At 35.3% G+C, this 20,207-nt stretch overlaps 2 protein-coding genes across 2 annotated transcripts; one reads left to right on the plus strand and one right to left on the minus strand.

The window, feature by feature from the left end:
* Positions 1-987: 987 nt before the first annotated feature.
* On the plus strand, positions 988-7,749 carry LOC107101843 (receptor activity-modifying protein 1-like). The gene is made up of 5 exons (XM_015400915.1): positions 988-1,258; positions 1,413-1,493; positions 2,335-2,442; positions 2,633-2,783; positions 7,088-7,749. Exons 1-5 carry the CDS (start codon positions 1,222-1,224, stop codon positions 7,326-7,328), a joined length of 618 nt encoding a protein of 205 aa, XP_015256401.1. The 5' UTR covers positions 988-1,221; the 3' UTR covers positions 7,329-7,749.
* Positions 7,750-11,842: 4,093 nt separating this feature from the next.
* On the minus strand, positions 11,843-16,471 carry LOC107101850 (UDP-glucuronosyltransferase 2C1-like). The gene is made up of 2 exons (XM_015400923.1): positions 16,257-16,471; positions 11,843-13,874 (listed from the first exon to the last, which is right to left on the minus strand). Exons 1-2 carry the CDS (start codon positions 16,284-16,286, stop codon positions 12,264-12,266), a joined length of 1,641 nt encoding a protein of 546 aa, XP_015256409.1. The 5' UTR covers positions 16,287-16,471; the 3' UTR covers positions 11,843-12,263.
* Between the last annotated feature and the right edge of the window lie 3,736 nt (positions 16,472-20,207).

A 20,207-nucleotide genomic window follows, 5' to 3' on the forward strand; every position in this document is an offset into this window, starting at 1 on the left:
TTTCAGGAACCATCTTTAAATAACAGGAAACTGCCGCCTCGTTAACAATGAGAACCAGAACCATCAAGATAGTCAGCAGCTTGATTTGTTTATGTCAGTGCTTTTTGATCTACTAGAGTCAAAACAAACCCTTTCAGTCTCACTATAGGCCAACAAAACATCTCATAAATGGTCTGCAGCAGCTTGCATGAAACTGCTTTATATTTCTAAGTATTAAATTTTAATTTTAAGAAGACTAAATTTATTTGCAAATCCAATGAAAAATTGTCTTTAGTCAATGATGGACAGCAGTGGTTGTTCAATATGTTGCAAGTGATTGAGAAACAGGCAAAGTTTTAATTGCCCAAACTTAATCAAACCATCTAGAAAGAATATTTGCAATGTTGCACAAAAAGGGAATTTTTAGTTAAAAAAAAGTTTTGTTTACAGTAATTATTCTTGTTGGGATAAAGAAATCCTAACAGCTTTCCTCTACGGTCCATTATTGGTGTTCGTAGTCCTTATCTTTAAATCATAATTCAGGAACATGAAAGAGATTTTATCTCATAGAGAAATAAAAAAAAAAAACAACAGTGCAGTTTTCAGGTAGCTGCTACAGAATTTCACATAAATAACTATAAATACAACAATAACTCACAATAAAAAAAAGTTAATTTTTTCTTTAAATATGCTAAATCTGTTTGGGTAATAAGAACAGATTTTCAGATAATGATGGCATAATATATTTCTATGATAATAAAGTATGTCTCCAAATTTCTTCAATATATTTATCCTTTACATTAGGCTTAAAAAGTTATTTAACCTTTGACTTGAGAAAAAAATATATAAAATTCCCTGATTTGGTTGGTATTTTCAAAATAACTTTTAAGTTACTTAAGGAACAAAGTTATCCAGAAAGAAAGGCAGTAAGTCATTAAAGAATATTAAATTCTTAGGTTAAACAGTCTTATTACTGTGGTCTCTGTTTGCTCTCCTTTATTCCAAGTGCTTAAAAGAAGCTATTAGTCTCTTGATCTTTTGATGTCGTCAGTTTATTGGTTATTTTTCCAAAAACAAGACTTCAGCATACCTCTGCACATCAGCAGGGATAAGAGTGAGGATAAAGGGGGCTGGGCTGTTTAGGAAACACACCAAAGGACTGAGGCATTTATCCTTAGAGCGTCCTTGAGTCTCAGACCAACCACCATAGATTCCTGCTACTTTGACTATCGTCGACCCGCCATGATCTCCTACCTGGTATTACTTGCTGTCATCCTCTGTAAGCATGATCTAAAACCCAGGTTGGGATTGTATGACCCCATTTTTATTAGATACTTATTACAGGAATCTGTTTTCTCACGGCGTGCAGGAGCAGAATAAGGGTAAATGTATTTCTATTGGTCTATTTGCTTATTGCAGTTGTTTATTTACAGGTGGCGTCACGTCTCAACCAGCCAACATCACAGAAGATCTCTACAAGAACCAAACATTTGGTGTTTCTACACATAGGAACAGTAAGGTTATTTTAGTTTACAAATACTTACTCTTTAAATTGAATAAAAAATTAATTAGAAATGCAATTATTTATGTTAGTAGATTGTTTTATTAATTTCAAATCTCATTTTTTTTCTGATATTTTCTTTATTAGTCTTTCAACTTTCTGTCTTGGAAACAATATAAGCTTAAAGTTCTCACCTTAGTAATAAGAAATAACGTTGCTAATTACCTATGGAAAATATTTGTTAATTATGGCATTTGTAACTAATTTTGATTTGTAGATTTTAATCATATAGATTTTTTAGAATTAGTCTAAAAACTAATATTGCCTTATGGATTGTTCATTGTTGTTGCCAACTAAGTCGTTTTAATAGATATTAGGTTTATATAATAACTCAATTTTTAGATTTGCCATCAGCTACTTGCTACAGCTTTGATGCATTAAAGAAAACAGCTTAAATATTATTTCACAGCAAAAAAAAAATGGAGGATTGCAAAAAAGATTTTCAATTTCAATGTTTGTATAACAAAGAGTTCAAGTTATACATAATACCTTGATTTAAAATACTGCTACAAAAACCCTCTCTAGTTTAGGGTTTTAAGTTATAAATAAAACGTTACTTTTCTAAAGGTTTATTAATCAAAGCTTAAACATGTAATATTTTTCAGAAAGGTAAAGAAAAATCATCTTGTAATAGTGAAAAAAAAAGGTAAATGATAACTATGAGCTTCAAAAGATTAGAGAGAAAGTCGAGAATATAATTAACACAGAAAACATTGACTGCTCCCTAAATTTAAATTTTATAAGTATGAGGAAAATGGTTCTCTCAGTGAAGAATTTTCGTTTCTTTCTTGCAGATACAACAAAACCAAACTATGAGGCAAAAAGTTTGGACAAAGAAAAGCTGAATGAGATTGAGAGCGAGCTGGAAAAAAACAACACATCAATTATCTATGAGGATAATGGTGAGTAAAAGATATAGGCACTCCAGTCTCATGTAAAAAAATAAAATAAACAATAAAACACATAATGAATAAAGAATAAGAATCAAAGTTGAACTTTCATTAAAGAACCCTCAGAATCTGTTGAGTGGAGCAGTTTGAGATTTTAATCTGCCTTTGTATCTATGTTATTTTTAATTTTCTATATCCTCAGAAAACTTCCAGGACCAGAATGTAATCTTACCAGAACACTGCAACCAGGACACCCTGAGGGAGTATAGTTACAACTACTGTGGTGCAGTTTTTCATGCAGAGATGCAAAACATCAGCAGAGAAGACTGGTGTGTCCTGAAAAGCATTATCAGGTATTCTTTCAACATGTATGTTTACAGACCTTTGGAGCCTTGATGTTCACAAGGCTCCAAACATATTTCACTTACTCACCTATATTGAAGAATTTTTGCCACAAGAAACAATGTGGACTGATGCAGCAATATCAGTCCACCTGACTGAGATGCAGCAATATTCCAGACCTGGCCTGGTCTGGAATATTGAGTAATAGGGTTTGCATTGCAAGCAAGAAAATAAATGTTACAAATTAAAGAGAGGATGACACTAACGAGAGAAACTTAGACTGCTGTAGAAACATGTAGAATGGTATATGAGACAAAACACTAAAAATATTGATTAATTTGAAAATAAATGTCTTAAATAATGTCTGAAAAGCAAACTAAGGGTGACCAGGTTTGCTTAGACTAGACAAGGAAAAGTAATTATGTGATTTAAAAGGACTGCCCAACTAGAAAAGAGACAAGTATGGCTGCAGATTCTAGTCTAGTCTTCTATATACTAACCATAACCTTACTCAACACAAGACTCACACCTAAATCATCAAAAACTTTCCTGAAATATCACTCTTTCCATTGTTCTTTCATTGTACCTACCCAATATGCAAAATGTTGAGAAAAAGCACATTTGATCACACCAAAAAAAAATATATATATAAAGTGATGATATGTGACATGAGGTTTTTGAGGGATTAGAACACGTGGGCGTGGCTAAAGTTCTGTCATGATATCAGCACTATGACAATGGAGGTCTGTAGGCTGCAGCCATGCGCTCTTTGTAGGGAGGAAATGAGACGGGGCTGGATTTAGTAGAATGTGGCCCCCAGGGACCAAAGCCAGTTTGGACAATTTCCCAACACAATTTCCTGTTATGTATGCTGATACAGCAGATAAATAGTTATGTACACAATCCTGACTGGTATAAGTGGATGATGGTCATCCCCTCGTGGCCTGGAGCTCTTTTGTTATCCGGTGCTAGTTAATACAATAACTTTTTTTAACTTGCTGCTGTTTTTGCTACTTGCAGCATGTTTACTTTGCAAATTTTTTGTGTGGATACATGTTAGTCTCAATTTTGCATACAGTATTCCAGTGTAATATTTGTCCTTGCTAGTTTTACTTAATTCTGCAGGATCTTTTAAATTTGTTGTGAGATAAAATATTTGCACGCCATTTGTATGAAGGTAGATTTGTGTAACTTAAAAAAAGGTTGCTTCAATCAAAAAAAAATATTTTCAATTAAAAAACCTTCACTTCAATTAAAAAAAAGAAAAAAATATTTGAGTGCAAAAACACAGTTGAGACTCTGCAAAATAAATTTGAACAATGCTTTTCTTTGATTGAAAATGTTTTCATTGATGGAAGTCGGGGTTTTTTTTGTTTAAAGCAATGTTTTTTTAATGGAAGTAACATTGTTTTTTGATTGGAACATATAATGGGTAGGATGTTTGTGCCTTTATCATTCCATCAAAAGATAAGTTGTTATTTTCACCCCCTGGCAACCGTATTTTAGGACTTAATTGCACACACACACAAAAAAAATCCCCCAAAAATTCTAATTTACCCTGTCCTCAAAGTACTACACAATATAGACATAAACCAAACATCGCATTAAATAAGGCCATTCACAGAGATCATGTGAGCATTTAGATCGTCCTGCCAGGATTTTGAAGCAAAGGAAAAATCCCCACCAATCCCAATATTCACCTCATAAAATATTTATTCTCTGCATCAGATGCATTTGATCAACTTATTTTACTGTTTAGAGGTGCAGCAAAGGAGTGTAAGATTCCTCTGTTTTATGTGCACCAGCAGACTTGAGTTGCTGCAGCTGTTGTATGTTTTGCTTTGAACTATGTCACACTCAATCTGCAATCCCTTGTTGCTTTTTACTGATCACAGTGGTTTAAAAATGGGTCGATACAAAAATTATTTTATGAATATTTTACAGCATTGTACTTTTTACTGTTACTTCATATGATAAAATATCACTACTTACTTAGGTAAAATTTCTGGTTACTCAATCCATAGCTTAACTCCTTTGCTTCTTCTTAACAAATATGCACTATCGAGAGACACATTTTCTTCTATTTTGTGCTCAAGACCAGTTGCTTTAATTTTTTTTTTCATCTGATGACTCTGCCTTGTCATTGTGAGATCATGTAAAATGGTAACGCTTTCTTTTACAGTACATCAATAACCATGTATTAACATGGTAATGACATAGCAAGTCACATTATATTACTTGGTAACAAGAAAAAAATCTTTATTCGGTAATTGCCCCAAAATTAAGTCATACCCTTTCAAAGTAATTACCTGCATGTAATTATTACAACTGTATTTTACTATGTAATAAAGAGACTTTTGGTGGGTAATTACCATTAAGTCAACACACGACAGTTTTTTATCGGCCACCAATCAATGGCATAAAAATGAACACAAGTGACATATAAATAAGAGTTTAGTTCAGAAACTTGGCTTGCTGACTTCTAGGTTTGGTGTTTTGTTATATGCCAAGTAATAAACAGTTTTTACTTAATAATAACACATTAATTTATTGCTGTCATGAAATGAATGAGGTAACTGGTAAAGACTGTTTAAAATATAAGGAGTCTGACTTAACCTTTTCCATCTAAAATTTGAAGCACAGCACTTACCAAAGTTCTCCATTAAGTTTTTTCTTGTTACCTTGTAAAATAGTGTAAATTGCTATGTTATTACCATTTTATTACTTTTTCTTCACAGATTTTTATAGTCATTACTCTGTCACAATTACAGAGCAACAAAATTTAACCCATCCCCTTTGGGAGCAACGGGCTGCCATAGTGCGGCGCCCAGGAAACAGTGTGGCGTTAAGCGTCTTGCTCAGATACCCAGAGTGGCAGTCTGTGGGAGTGGAACTCCCAGCAGTGGATCAGGAACCTAATATTGATGGATACATCATCAACCATTCATTCCTTTTCAGAACACTTCTGTCTGATGTAAATGTAAATCCCAGATTCTAGATCTGAAAGGAGATATTAATTTGCTGTGGAACATTTGAAGCTTGCTGTTCAAGGTTAGCTAAAGTGAGCGAACCCGACCCGGTGACCGCATGCCTCCCCCCGCCTGCCCCAGCGGGTAAACAAAAATATACAAAGGCTTGAAATGGAATAAAAATGAGTGTGCCCCATCTGGCTAAAGTAGTAGAACAATTTGACATAGATTTGGAGTCAGTGGGTCACATGACTGGGAAGCTATTGAAGAAATATCAATTATTTTTGTAATAAAAAAAGTTTAAAAATATACGAAGGCTTAAAATGGAATAAAAATTTATGTTTCCCATCTGGCTAAAGTAGTAAAACAATTTCACAAAGAATTTGATTCAGTAGGTCTCATGACCTGGAAGCTATTGAAGAAAAGTCCCAACTTTTGTCTTTAAAAATGTCTTAAAAATTGAGAATAGCTTATAAATTGCATAAAAGCAAGTGTGCCTTACATATATTATCTATTGGCATGATTTTATATTAGTTTTGTCTAAGCTCGTCATAAGATAAGGAATTTGATTTTTGTTTCTCAAGAGTGTTTGGTTCAAAGATTTGTTTGAAGAGAGAGAGGACATGGTCAACTGCAAATATTCATTTTATTCATATCATGTTTACAGATATAGAGAATGGTTTAAAAAAACTGAGTATTTTAGACTGCAGACTGTAAGTCAAACGATGTCTGTACATAAACGCTGTTAGTCTACTGTAACAATAAAATGCTTTGATGTCTGATTTCTTAATGTGGAATATCCCTTATCAGAACTGGGGCTAAGGCATTTCCATTTCTTCTTGCCAAACCAATGAACCCTCCTCTAAAAACAAATTAAAAAAACATACACACCTACCCATTATTGTATCCCACCGAGCTACACACACACACCCCTACACACACACACCACGCCAACTCTGTTTCAATCCTCTGCTCTGTTTATGCACCATCAGGAAGTAGTTTAACCACAGCAGTTTTAGTTATGTTTGCTGTTCCACAATAAGTCAGAGCTTAAGAATTCAGATGTGAAGTTTCAGTTATATTTTCAAAAAATAAGAATCTGGTCAGGAAGTTAAACTGCTTTAGTCTGAAAAAGAGAGAAAAGCATTAATTTTAAAAATTGTATTGTGTATATTTTCATAAATGACATTTTGTGCTCTTCTTTTTAATATTTTCGCAACTAAATCTAGAAAGCAGCAATTCTGTTTCCCTCAAACACCATTGACACCCAAAAAGAATTTCTATTGTTTAACCCTATTGTTTATAAAGTATCTCTCATACATTAATTTCTTTCTTATCTGGTGCAGGCCTTACAATGATCTGACGCAATGTTTGGAGACAGTGGCCGATTTTGCTGGCTGCTTTTTTCCTAATACTGACATCCAAGACTTCTTCATCTACATCCACTCCACCTATTTCCAGGACTGCACAGAGACAGAAAGAAAAGTTCTGATTGAGGACGCCCCCACTAGCCTGGTGGTGGCTCTCACCATCATCCCAGTGAGCTTCATCCCTGTACTGGTTTGTCTGGTGCTTTGGAAAAGTTAGTAGTTGACTGGCCCGGATTCCAAACGATTCTGCTTTAGCTAGGACCAACTTGTCCATTAAAGCTTTAAAAAGAAGACATTTTTTTGAGAAAATGACTAGAAAATACTTTTTTTTTGCCAAATATTTATATACAGCATATTCTCTTCCGTCTGCCAAATGCAAACTCTAAATAATGTACATGTAAATATTCACCATGTTATTATTTCTCTGCAACTAATGTATTATTTTTCTTTACTCTAGCATTATTCTTATACAACTATCTATGTATATATCTCAACTGTTTGTTTATCTGTGTAGCACCTACAGCAAAGCAAACACATCATATGTGTTAAAGTATTTTTTGTGATAAAACTTTTTTCTCTGATTCTTATATGAAACACAATTTAAATGGAAAATACATGGAAATAAATGGAAATATACAGTATATTAAAGTTTTTATTATAATATATAAGTTGTCAGGTTTAAAAATAAAACCTGCCACTCACAATTATTATTTTTCTTATACAATTTGGATTTCATTTTATTTCTTAAAAAGTTTTCTTACATGAAAAGAACAAAACTGAGCCATTTGTCCTTGTGTTTATTTATTCAATTATTTCTATTCTCATATTGATTAAAGAAAGTATGGAAATGTCTAGAGTGAGTTCAGAGAAGCTCTTAGGGATCTTCCCACCACTGATTGCAGTCTGACATTTTACCTGAAAACACCTTTTTATTGTTTTTATTTCAAGCAAAAAAAAAAAAAATTATCTGCAAAGTATTTTCTGTTTTTTTTTTTTTTTAAGAATTTTTGATACTTAAAATAGAAAACTCAATAACATACCAAACATATTTCATTAAATTTTTTTTTTTTTTTTTTGGTGTATAACAAAAGCAGAGCTGAAAAGAATTCAACATTACCCTCTTTAAACATGACACATTAGTTTTGCAAAATGAAAATTGCTAATTCTTCCTCAGCCTCAGTAAACAACAGTGCAAGGATATCCTGCTTCCAATCTTTGTAAGTAGAATAAAACAATGATTTAATATCTGATTATGATGTTGAAAAAACTTCACTTCGTGTTTTGATAATGCAAAATATGTGAATTGTGTCACTTTTTGAATTATTTGAGTAAATTCCTGTTTGTGTTAAGATATTAAGCTGATAATATGAGAGCACTTTGCTGAATAAAATCAATATTTTGATGCAGATAAGGTTCAACCAACCACAGCTTCCGTTTTCACACCAAATGTACAGCTCCCTAAGCTGCTCTGCCCATCAAAGCTTTGGTTTTTGGTTGCTAAAAGGTGCTAAAAGATGACTCGGTGATCAGCGGTGTACTTTTTTTAAATTTTTCCGATGTTTATGCTTTGGTAAATATGAAACAGTTGTTGTTGCTCAAACAAAATCAAGCTCCTCCTGTTCTGCAATCTCCAAAAAACTAAGTAAGGTGGCCCTTTAAATTAAAGCCCCGGAAGGGTGGCAATTGTAACCTCATTATACCTCAGACAAAAATTTCTTGTAATTATTAAGAGAAGAAAATTGATTTTCAATGCTTTTCCATGCAAGTCTCACATATTTTGAAAGTTTTTGAATCTTAGCACATACAAATGCTAGTAGCACATATATCTCTGTCACTTGCTCTGTTCTGATGACCATACTTCAGTTCAATATCTTAATATAAAGGCTTTTCCCTCATTGCATTGATTCTTGTGTTCTATGGTTGCCCAGGCTTAGTGTGGCTGACAATCTGCAGAGCTCACCCACCTGACATTTCCACTATCTGCAGCTTTTTCTAGGATGATGCAGCAACAAAAGGAGAAAATATTGACAAATAGCCCAGAAGCGTGCAACTTCTCAGATGATGTTTTAACATCTTTTCCCCTCAAGTAATCCAGTCTTTTGTAAAATGTATGAACATAAAGCTAAAAGTGTTAAAATTCCGAGTCGAGTCAGACTTGATTTCAAGTTGTATGTCCATATCTCTATGAACAAATAATGGCTGCAATGTTTGGACTGACCGACTATTCATGAAAAACTCAGCTTCAGTCAATGAGGGAAATATGATATATACTGTAGCACCTTTAAAATTGTTTACTAATTCTTTGAAGACAATAATTTTTATGGAGTTTTCTATTTGTTACCAGCTCTCCAACAAACAGTTTTTGTTTTTGGGCGAGGCGGGAGGGTTGTTCCTTTTTCCTCACCAGCCTTCCTCCTGACTGTTGTGGTGGGATAACTAAGTTAAATTCTTTGCATGCTTTGTTTGTTTGTCTTTGTAATGTAGGCTGCTGCCCCCTAGAGGTGCTTGTTTGCAGATGTTTCAGCCAGGATTGATTGCTCTTTAAATAACAATAAATAAGACTCAGAATTTAACATTATTTAATCTAAGTTTAGCAGAGAAATCATATGGTTACAGCACTTTGGCCCATGTCAAGAAATTATAAGGAGCCAAGGAAAACATTTCCCTGATTCTGCTTCTAAGAATGGACTATGTCTCCACCAGGTGGGTGTTAATTTCTCATGTGTCATTATGTGGCACGCCAATCATATCACAAACCCTAGCTCAGGTTGTTTGTTTTTTCAAGCCTGGCAATTAAGAATCATCTTCATCATTTATTAACAAAATATTTTATCATTTCTATTCAGGTTGCCCTGTATATTCCAATTCTCTTGCACTAACCTAGCAACTTACGTAACAAAGATAATTACATTCATCCTGGCAAAAATAGATCTAGGGGGAAACAGCCCTATTCTTTACTCCTGTTCATAAATATCAATACAAATAATTAAGCTCTATGTTTCCTGCCGAGGTCTGAGCGCCAACGAGTAATTGTTTCAATACATTTCTTCTGATTGTATTTTCTCTTTGTGTGAGTTTTTCAGATTTATCTTCTAACTTTAAAAATACAGGGCATACTATCATTAAACCTACTGTAACACATGATTAGGTACAAAAAGCAGTTCCAAATGATGAATATTTTATTTGGGGAAAAAATAAGGTAACAAGCTAATCATCCTGTACATTAAAAAAGACTGATTTAACCTTTTTTTTTTTTTTAAAAGCAGAGCTCAAGTTTACTAGTTACTCACTGGCAGGGTTAAAAAATCACTCATATAGGAGCCTTTCTGACAAGATGATGTAAGCAGGCATAACACAACACACTTGGATATAAAACTTGAAGAGCATGAGTTAATTATGCAGTCTAAAATGTCTATAGGCTTGGGACACCAGAGGACCACAGTGAGAATCATTATCATGCAAAAAAAAAAAAAACCTCCAAGGAAAGGCCGCCTAATCCTTTTTTTTAAATCACTTAATATTTTGCAGTTTTATTGGCTTCTTCAACAGATGGTTTGGCTGATTTTTAGATAGGATTGAAATCACATACAATCAAGTTGTACATTTGGGGTTCTGTTGAGTCTATTGATCTACCTTTATGTTTATTTTTCTGTGCACTTTAACTGTTTCTTATTACTTTTCAAAGTAATTTTTTTTTTAGGTTTTTATATGGAGCTTAAAGGTATAGGGGAGGATTTTCATGAATTTTTGAAAAGAGTTCCCTCTCCACTTTAATAAAAAATGCACATGCACAACCTTGTATCCTCTCTCAAGAGGTAACACCTATTTAACACGTGCGAGAGCTTGCACCAGTCCATTCCTCCTTGCACACTCTGTTTTAATGTTGCCGTTTGCATCGCTCATACAAGCTTACTTTCCAAATTTGCAATTTTTCCCACTACCGGTATGTCAAACTCACAAGCACGGACAAGTACATCAGATGGCCTTATGTAAACATATCACCAGAATGATTGACAATTAGATCGACCACTTATTTTGACATAGTGGAGAAAAAGAACATCCTCCACTATGTCTTTAAGAATGTTTTTTTTTTTTTTCCTGAAGCATCTTATTAGTTTTTCTGTTTGGGTCTTTGCACATTTGCACAGTTATTTTTGCTGTTAGGGGTTTGCCATACTTACTGGGTTGGTCAAACTTTTGCCAGATGTTTTCTGATCCATTTCTCTTTCTTATACCGGTAACTGTTTTTTGTTGTTTTTGGCTTTACTTGCTGTAATTATTTTTTAATGGGATTGTTGACATCATTCTCTAGTCTAGTAAGTTTTATCCATGTTTTGCTCTTTCTCACTCAGTCATAAACGTCTGCTCTTCTATTTGTTACAGCTGGGGACATTGGATTTAAGTTAAATCTTTGATCACCCCTTTTAAAAGCATATGCAGTTAAACCCTCATAGAAAACTACAATTCTGGCTCTGGAATTTTGAATGCTGCAAACACAAACTCAATCACTTTTAGGTGTTTGCAAATCAGAATATAGTTAAATAACCAAACTGTTAACTGAAAAAAATAGAAAATTCCACAATGTCATTATCAAAGAAAGATGAAAATAAAAATAAAAATAATACATTCTTAAGACAGCCATTTTTCCAGACTTAATTAGTACCCTTCTGGAGGCATTTTCACCCATTTCATCAGACAGGGCTGGATTTAACTTGTTATTTCCCAATTTTCTTCAAATAATCTGTTTCAAGGATACATTTTCCCTCAGCCGATTAATAAACCATCCAGTGTTTGTGTTCCGGTGTTTTATTTAACACTCAGAAAACTATTTGAAGCCTTAAAGGTGGAGCTTTTGAGTGTTTCTAGTTTTTTAAATATATTTCCAAGTCTGACCTTGTGGTGACTTCCTTGAGATTGTCAACTTCTGATCAATCTGTTTCCAGGAAATGTAATGTTGCAAAAATTTGGGGGGCATAAACAGTTGCACATTCTTTTCCCCTTCATTAAACAATAAATAAAATGGCATTGTTAAATCTATTTTCGGTTACTCCCTGTCCTGCGCATACTTAGAGTATTTTAACAATCTATATTAATCCAAAAATGATTACTTATTTTTTTAAATTACTGTTTCCATTTAACTGTAACAAAATAATTACTCTTGCTTTGATTTTCTCTTTCTGCATATTGGAAGGCAAATAAATTGTACAAAACCTACTACAGATGCTGTCAATTTCAATAAAAAGGCCAACAAAAACACAAAGACATCCACAGAATAATATGAATACCAGGGCATCCTGTAAGACTCTGTTCGTAAATGTGCGGCTCCTTTGTGCCTCATGACAAACTCGATCCAGTACACTGCAGTGTCCAAAGGATGCATTGGCTTATCCCGATGGAGAGCTGACAGGCGTTTCATGTTCTTTCTGTAGGAGGGATTGTTAAGAACATCCTGCACTGCTTCCAGGAAATTCTGTCGGGTGAGCTTAGCTGCATCAACCACCCTCGCTGCTCCTCGTGCTTCCAGTCTCAGGACGTTTTCAAACTGGTCAAAAAGAAGGGGGATACCGATGATGGGGACACCATGGTAGATGGACTCATAAATACCGTTAGTGCCACCATGGGCCACGAAGGCTTTGATCTTTGGATGACCCAGCAAGTCGTTCTGCGGCATCCACTTCACTAGCAGGGTATTATTGCCCAAATTGCTGGGTCGTTCGCCCACATGCCTCCATATGACTTTCTGTGGAAGCTGAGCAAAAGCTGCAGCTATTTCTGATGTGATTTCTGATGGCAAACCTTGAACCAGTGTACCCAGAGACATTAGGAGGACACCGTGCTCGCCTGAACTTTGAACAAACTGCTCCAGCTCGTTGGATAGAGGTTCAGAGGGCTTGCACTGAAATCCACCAATGTAGGCAATGTTTGGCATGGTCGGCCTGGGAAATTCAAAGACAAAGTCTACTCTCATTAGCCAGATGTCTGCGCTCTGAAGAAGGTGATAGAACTTTACATCTGGACCAAAGTACTTGTGCACCAGTCTATCGTAGTGAGGGCAAACAACGAGTTTGTCAATGCATGTGTTTAGGATATAGAACAGCGCATTTTTGAATCTTTGGATGAAATTCATCTTGTCGGTCACAGGGTGTGCAGAAGTTGGAACATATGAGGTTGGAGACGGAGCCACAACAAAATGTCCCTCTCCACTGGTGATCCATCTCACATTATAAACTGTTGGCAGCTTCAGTTCATGAGCCACCAGAACTCCTACAGGCAAACCTGGGTCAATCAGAACAACGTCGAACTGATTGTCCCGAATACTCTGCATAAGAGTCTTGTTCTCTAACATTTCCACTCCTAATAAGCTGGCCTGTTTGTGAATGTCTGACAATGCATTCAGCATCTCCCAGTAAAACTTGACAAAGCCTGTCAAAGATCCTTCCCTCTTAATTTCCAGCATCTTGATTAGGAACTTCACAAAGAAGTCCTCCTTCTCAATGGCTATGGCTTGTGGTAGTGTTACAGTGATGGAGCGGTAATGTGGTGCTGACTCTTTGATGTACCAGCTGGTGGCAGTTCGGACCACAGTCACCTCGTGGCCCTTATCATGAAGGTTCTGGATCAGCAGGTTCATGTTCACCCAGTGGCTGCCATCCACTGGAAACACCATAATTTTCCCGGCCTGGACACTGGGACCAATCAGGAGAGGCACAGTAAACACCAGAAGAAGGAGAGACGCGCCTGGAAGACTCCCCATCAGAATGCCCTGAGAGCAAAATGTTCACAAAAAGAAACTTATAAGTAAACCTATAGCAACTGTAAAAGCACAGCCTACATGCTACTGTGGCAAATATCTATTAAACAGCATAGTTGGTAGTTTTTCTTTTACAAAGATATCGATAGCAACTACTGTTTAGGTCATTTTACCCCAGTGTCTGAATATAAAGTGTATACATAAAGGTCAACACAAAAAAAACTGCCATATCTATTAAGTCATTTATTTAGTTCTTGTCTTCTCTCCTAGCCTTTGGAAGTAATCTTGTATGATAGTAGTCCTGGTCTACTTTTTTATTCCCTTTAGTCCAGTACCTGACCATTTGAAGATAATTATTGCATTTTTTGTTAACACGCTTAACTCTGACCTATATTTTAAACCCAGTTAAACGCATAAGTTATTAAGGTTCCGACTGGATCTGTAGCCTCTGTGTTAAGCTCCTGTCACACCGTGATGATTAAGGCAGCGTATGCCTGACGTATGAAAAATATGACAAAAATGCTGGCATACATTGGATAAGTTATGGGTACATTTTGTATAAGTTATGAGCATGCTAAAGCACGTTGGCTCATGTCGACATATGGCAAGTTCGCTTGCCAGCATATGCTCATACGTGGGCCATAGGTAAGTTATCTGATCATTGACATACATTAAGTGTAAGTTATTCATAAGTCGTGGCGTCTAGCTTATCTAAAACCTATGAGTATGTATGCATAACCTATGCGTAACGTATCAAGATCTTACAGTATCTCCAACTCATATCGACGTATTTGTATGGTGTTCTGAACATGTTTTTAGCTTACAGCTACTGTTTAATGTCGAATTGGCAGAGTTTTGGTATAAAAGGGGGTTCACAGGAGGAAACCTTCAATTATAGACTTCATCCCCATCATAGCGTGAGCTTGAAGGTGCAGGTGATGGATCCTTGCTTGCGTTCATGCCCATAGCCTTGAACAACAAACCTCCTAGCTGACAAGATGATGAAACTGCTGCGACTGCAAATCCATGTTCTTCCTTCTTCTTTTTTCTTTTTATTTCCTCTTTTTTTACTAAGTGACAAAGAGCAGCTATATTAATACTGCACTCAAAGGAATCTTTTATGTAGGCCAAGCGCCTGTGCGTTATACATATGTTAGGCTGCCATTGGACATATGTTCTTTTTATGAATACTCTATGTATACACCCAAAATTTTAAAAATACATAGAAAAATCTGTGTATTCCAAAGTTTTAGAAGATTCTGGGACATCAGGCATACGCTACCTAAATCGTCAAGGTGCGACAGGTCAGTCAATCAAGACTACTAAACCCTATTAAAAGATAGAAAATAGTTTCTTCGCCCTATTTCCTCAGTCTCTGATGTAAACGGTGGAAATAAATTGTCCGCCTAATACAGTATGACCTCTCATTTACAAAACTATCATCAGTGGTGTTTGCCCATTCGCCATGACTGTGTTGCTCTTAGAGCCAGGGTGCCACTGTCATCTGAAAAATGGACAAAGTAGTTACAGAGAAGTCAACAAATTGTTTTCTTCTGAGCTAATAGAATTAATAAAAATGGCAACTAAGTCTAGGGAAAACTGGTAGAAGAATATTCTAAAAGTCTTCAGGAAGGAACCTGAGCTATCAAATTAATGACATGAGGGTTGGGGGAATTCAAGTGAAAGCCACACTTTTAAGATCACAATGGCAATTAAATATATTAGAGTTTGAGGCTTTAGCAAAATGTGGAACAATCAAAGGGGTATGAATACTCTCTCTCAAAGTTTTTTCAGAAAAAAACAGTGTTTTGTATTATAAAAAAAAAAACATATGCCTCAGAACGTAAAAAAACCGCACAAACATCTGGAAAACATTAAAGTTTCCTTTTTTCTATGCATGGCAGATATTTTCAGTGGTAAAGAAAAACATGTTTTTTTTTCCTTAGCTTTTAAACGGACATACAAGGCTCAGCAACAGCTTTTGAAACCCTTTACACACACTGGTACCCAGAAAATGCAGTTCTGAGTTTTAAAGCATCACATCTTAGGTGAATTTCAAGATCAGGATTTTCTCCCACAATGGCATGGCTTAAAGGCTTTGCAGAACACTTATTCAAAGGAAGCACAAAATAGTTGCACAATGAATCAAAGTCCAGTGGTGCAATAGTGGACCACATGAACTCACTAATGCTTTGTGTTAGTTCAGTATCTAATTTCAACATGCATCCTTTTATGTAAAAGTACATGTACTTAAACAACTTTGAACAATTGTGCCTTAATTGGTTATCTGGTTCTTTTTAGCTATGCTGATGCTTGGTTAAAGAGTAAACTCAGCCATAAGTCAAGTTTCTTTAAGTTTTCTATTAACACTGCAGAAAATGTCCAAAGACCTACCTTGTAGCCTTGACACAAAGTTGGAAACATTGGAAATGTTTTCCTCTCTCTGGACAAAAAAAGCCCAGTGGCTGTGTTTAGCAGAATTTAAGTCCTGATGACTTTGTTACATAAGAAATGTGGGAGTGGTCTAATAGAACTGGACTGTAAGTTAATCTGTGTGAGTTTGAAGTCGAGGAAAAGAAAACATTGTGCTTGAGTACCCTCCCCCCAACCAGCAAAGACTCAGGAAAAAAGAGAGAAAAAAATCATGTTTCCATGAAGTGTTTCGCCCTCAACCTGGGAAACATTCCCGGAATATTTCTTGGAAGAGTCTAACAGAACTCCACTTAACTAATAATAGTTACTAATGTGGATATTTCAATTCTCTCCTAATATCTTCTTTGATGTGACAAATATATGAATTGTTAGAGGAAGTAATAGCCACCACATTAAAATGGGAACAATAAAACCAATAATTAGACTTGTTTAGCAATACAGATTTTTTTTACCTGCATTAACATGATATAGCTTAATTTTTAGAATTAGTAAACCTATAGAGACGAAACATGTTATGTTTGTTTTATCACACCAGAGGGCACTATTAACCAATTATAGAGGAGCCTTTCAACCTGCTGGTGCAGTGTGTGGACTAAGACAGGATGCACAGAGGCCATATCCTATTGACAGACCTCTAATATTGAAGCATGGTAGAGACAAATCTGATGCTTCAAACCCTCCAGACCTTTTTGGTCTTTAGTGAAAGTATTTTTTATTTATTTATTTTTTTTAGAGAGTGAGAACTAAAATCTTTTCTTATTTTCTGTCCGAAGTATGTCAGGCACTTCCACACAGAAAGCCCATATTCTTATCTTCAGGTAACACAGAGCACATACAAGATTAAATTATACTACTTCAGCGTTAGTATCTAGGTGTTACGCTATTGTATGTCTCGTACCATGTCTGTTTGTTGTGCTGTTCTTTTTACATCTCTTTGCAGGTGATGAAGCAGTCTGAAAATGTTTTATCATTGTCTCCCTTTTATCTCCACTTTCTTTCATCTTTTCTCCTTTTTTCAGTTTTTCCTTTCCTGTTCTACCTACATTGCAGTGTCCATATAAGCTGTAAAACTCCCTGCATAATTATGATAAAGCAATTTATATGCATGAAACAAGCGGAACACTAGTGCAATAGCCGTACTGCTCCACTTGTGAAAGGTAAATCTGTTGGGCTCTTTTTGGCATCAAGACAATTATTCTTATTGTCACATCGCCAGACAGGACACTGTTTAAAAAAAAAAAAGTATGTCAGGCACACCAAATTAAGCATTTTGCAAACCCATGTCAAGGTTGTCTAGAAAACAGGATCCCCAAAGCTTGATGTTTCTACCCCAATGCCTCACAGTGGGTATGGTGTTCTTGGGATGCAACTCAGCATTCTGCTTCCTCCAAACACGACCAGTTGAGTTGGAGCCAAAAGGCTCAATTTAGGTTTCATCTGATCACGTGATACCCAAACCTTTGCACATTAAGCAGGGGGACACAGCCCTCTCAGGATAGTGTGTTACTGATGGTAGCCTTTGTTACTTTGGTCCCAGCTCTCTGCACATGAGATGGAGCTCCCCACATCAAGGTAGCTCCCACAGTTTATTACCTATGTAGATTCACGCTACTCATCCCTGTTTCCGCCAACAGATGTGTGATGTTGGTCATGGTTGAGTCCGTCTGTTTGAGGCTGCAGACAATGCTATTTACACAGATAATGAGCTCAAACAAGTTCCATTAGTGTAGGTAAAAATCGAGGACAGAAATCTTAATTAAATAAAGAAGGGACAGTTCTGTGAGGAACAAAGTTTTTTTTTTTTATGTATTTTCAAACACAACTTACAAACACGTTTTTTTTTAACATCCTGGATTTTTTTTATTATTTACTTTGTCCCTCATAGTTGAAGTGTACCTAATAATGAAAGTTACAGAACTTTCTCATCGTTGAGAACTTAAACAATCATTGGACGACTTCATAGTGTTTTTTCCCCATTGTATAGGCAGTTGGTAAGGGATCTAAAATTAAATGTTAGCAGACCCAGGGTAGCCACATAAAAAAAAAAACGAAAAAAAAAACTTTCCATAGATCTGGATAGACGGTCAAGTTATTCAGGATATGCTTATATCCAAATTCCTGGTCTGCATATGAATCACATGCACATTACAACTACATCCCCTCAAAAAGCTTAAATGTCTGACCACTAGGTGGTAGCATTGAGCTATGTCTGTATCTGAAGGATATCAGTCAAATGGCAACAACATGAATACAATAATATATTTCTCTTCTGCTATGTTTGTAAAAAAAAAAATAAATAAATAAAAATCAAATCATTTGACTTGAATGCATTGATAGATAAATAAATAGATAAATACAACAAGTAATACAAGTTGCCTTTATATATTAATAAACCAAATAAAAACATTGTTGTTCTGAAGCCTTCTGAAACAAAGAAAATGTTGGAAAGTAAATAAACATAATGTTATCACAGTACCAGATATTGGAGATAAAGTATTTGCCAGAAATACTTGACAATTTGCCATTTCAAAGAAAGTGAAATAATGCTTTTTGTGCTCTTGGTAAAACTCAGAGTTCACTTCCCCTTTTAAAAACTGTATATTTGAATCGTAAACAAAGAATTTAGATAAAAATACATCATTTTAATTTTCCAATTAAAAAGTGACACATTTTTTTGGTTTTTAGGTCTATTTAAACAGTTTTCTTGAGTTCTATGAAACGTTATTATTTAAACAATGTATTAAAATAGCACCTGTACAACTCATCAGACACCTGAAAATAGAGTGTTTGTGGAAAATTTTACGGAAAGTAACCTGGTTGCGTAATGAGGGTGCACATCCTAAGGTGAATATGTTGCAGAACATCTTTTAACATGAATTTCTAGATTTTTTTTTTTTTTTTTTGCGAGGGGGGGGGGGGGGGGTGCTCACATAGCTCCAATTTTTTTATACTGATTATACTTATATAAGACCAAGTTGGCTTTGTGGATCAAGAGAGTGACATAATCACCAAATAGGCTTCATGTTGTAAGCTAATTTTCTGTAACTTGGCTGCTACCCTTCTTTCTTTGAAAAAAAAGAACTTTTAATCAACACACACGAGTCACCCTCTATTCAGCTCAGTGTTTGGGTTGTTGTTGCTTGACAATCCAAAAACATAGTTTTGGTCATAGTTCAAAGGTGTAATGCTGAGAAAATACCTGAAGAGATGAGTCAGGGCTGCAGAGTAAATGTAAGAAAAAGAACTCTGAGGTCCCCTCCTCTGCTTTGGGGTGTGCTTTAAACAACACTCTTAGACAGCAACTAGTTAATCCCAAGGATTAGACATTCAAACAAACCCAGCATTGTGGTATATGTGGCTGAGTAATGATCAGGCCTCTACTGAACTAAACAGAAACTCCTGTGTTGGGAAATTTACTTGAAACATCATGGTTATTAATTTCCTCACCTAAAACATAAAATGTTTGGGTAAGCTAGTTACTACACAATCAGTGTTACTAGTTACTAGGCAAATAAGGTACTTTTTATTATCTGAATTTTAAATGCAATTACTGTAGGAATTCAATAATAAAATGTAAAATATTACCTGTTAATGAAAAAAAAAATTAAAAGGACTTTAACCTGAAAATAATTTAACATTTTCTAATCTAAACCATTTTGGTCTGTGTGGTGGGTCATGTGAGTCAAGACACTCAACTGCAATACCTGTATGTACCTGTAATTATTGTGATTAAGGATTATAATAAATAAACAAAAGAGCAACACAGCAAACTAGATATTTTAAAACTTTATATTTTGCATATTGGAAGCTTCAACAGGATATAAAGCAGGTTAGAGCTGAAAAATAATGTTTTCAAGCAGTTTAACAAAATCACGTTTTTTGTGGACTTTTATGGACCTTTCTGTCTCGGGC

The sequence above is a fragment of the Cyprinodon variegatus genome, unplaced genomic scaffold (assembly GCF_000732505.1).
Source record: "Cyprinodon variegatus isolate N-32 unplaced genomic scaffold, C_variegatus-1.0 Scaffold1161, whole genome shotgun sequence".
In the NCBI taxonomy this organism is placed as follows: domain Eukaryota; kingdom Metazoa; phylum Chordata; class Actinopteri; order Cyprinodontiformes; family Cyprinodontidae; genus Cyprinodon; species Cyprinodon variegatus.

Excerpts from the sequence above, each read along its gene's own strand:
- LOC107101843 (XM_015400915.1), top strand. The coding sequence starts at position 1,222 with ATGATCTCCTACCTGGTATTACTTGCTGTCATCCTCT. Across the intron at positions 1,259-1,412 it reads ATTACTTGCTGTCATCCTCT|GTGGCGTCACGTCTCAACCA; the intron begins GTAAGCATGATC and ends GTTTATTTACAG. Across the intron at positions 2,443-2,632 it reads AATTATCTATGAGGATAATG|AAAACTTCCAGGACCAGAAT; the intron begins GTGAGTAAAAGA and ends CTATATCCTCAG.
- LOC107101850 (XM_015400923.1), bottom strand. The coding sequence starts at position 16,286 with ATGTTTCCAACTTTGTGTCAAGGCTACAAG. Across the intron at positions 13,875-16,256 it reads CTTTGTGTCAAGGCTACAAG|GGCATTCTGATGGGGAGTCT; the intron begins GTAGGTCTTTGG and ends TTTTGCTCTCAG.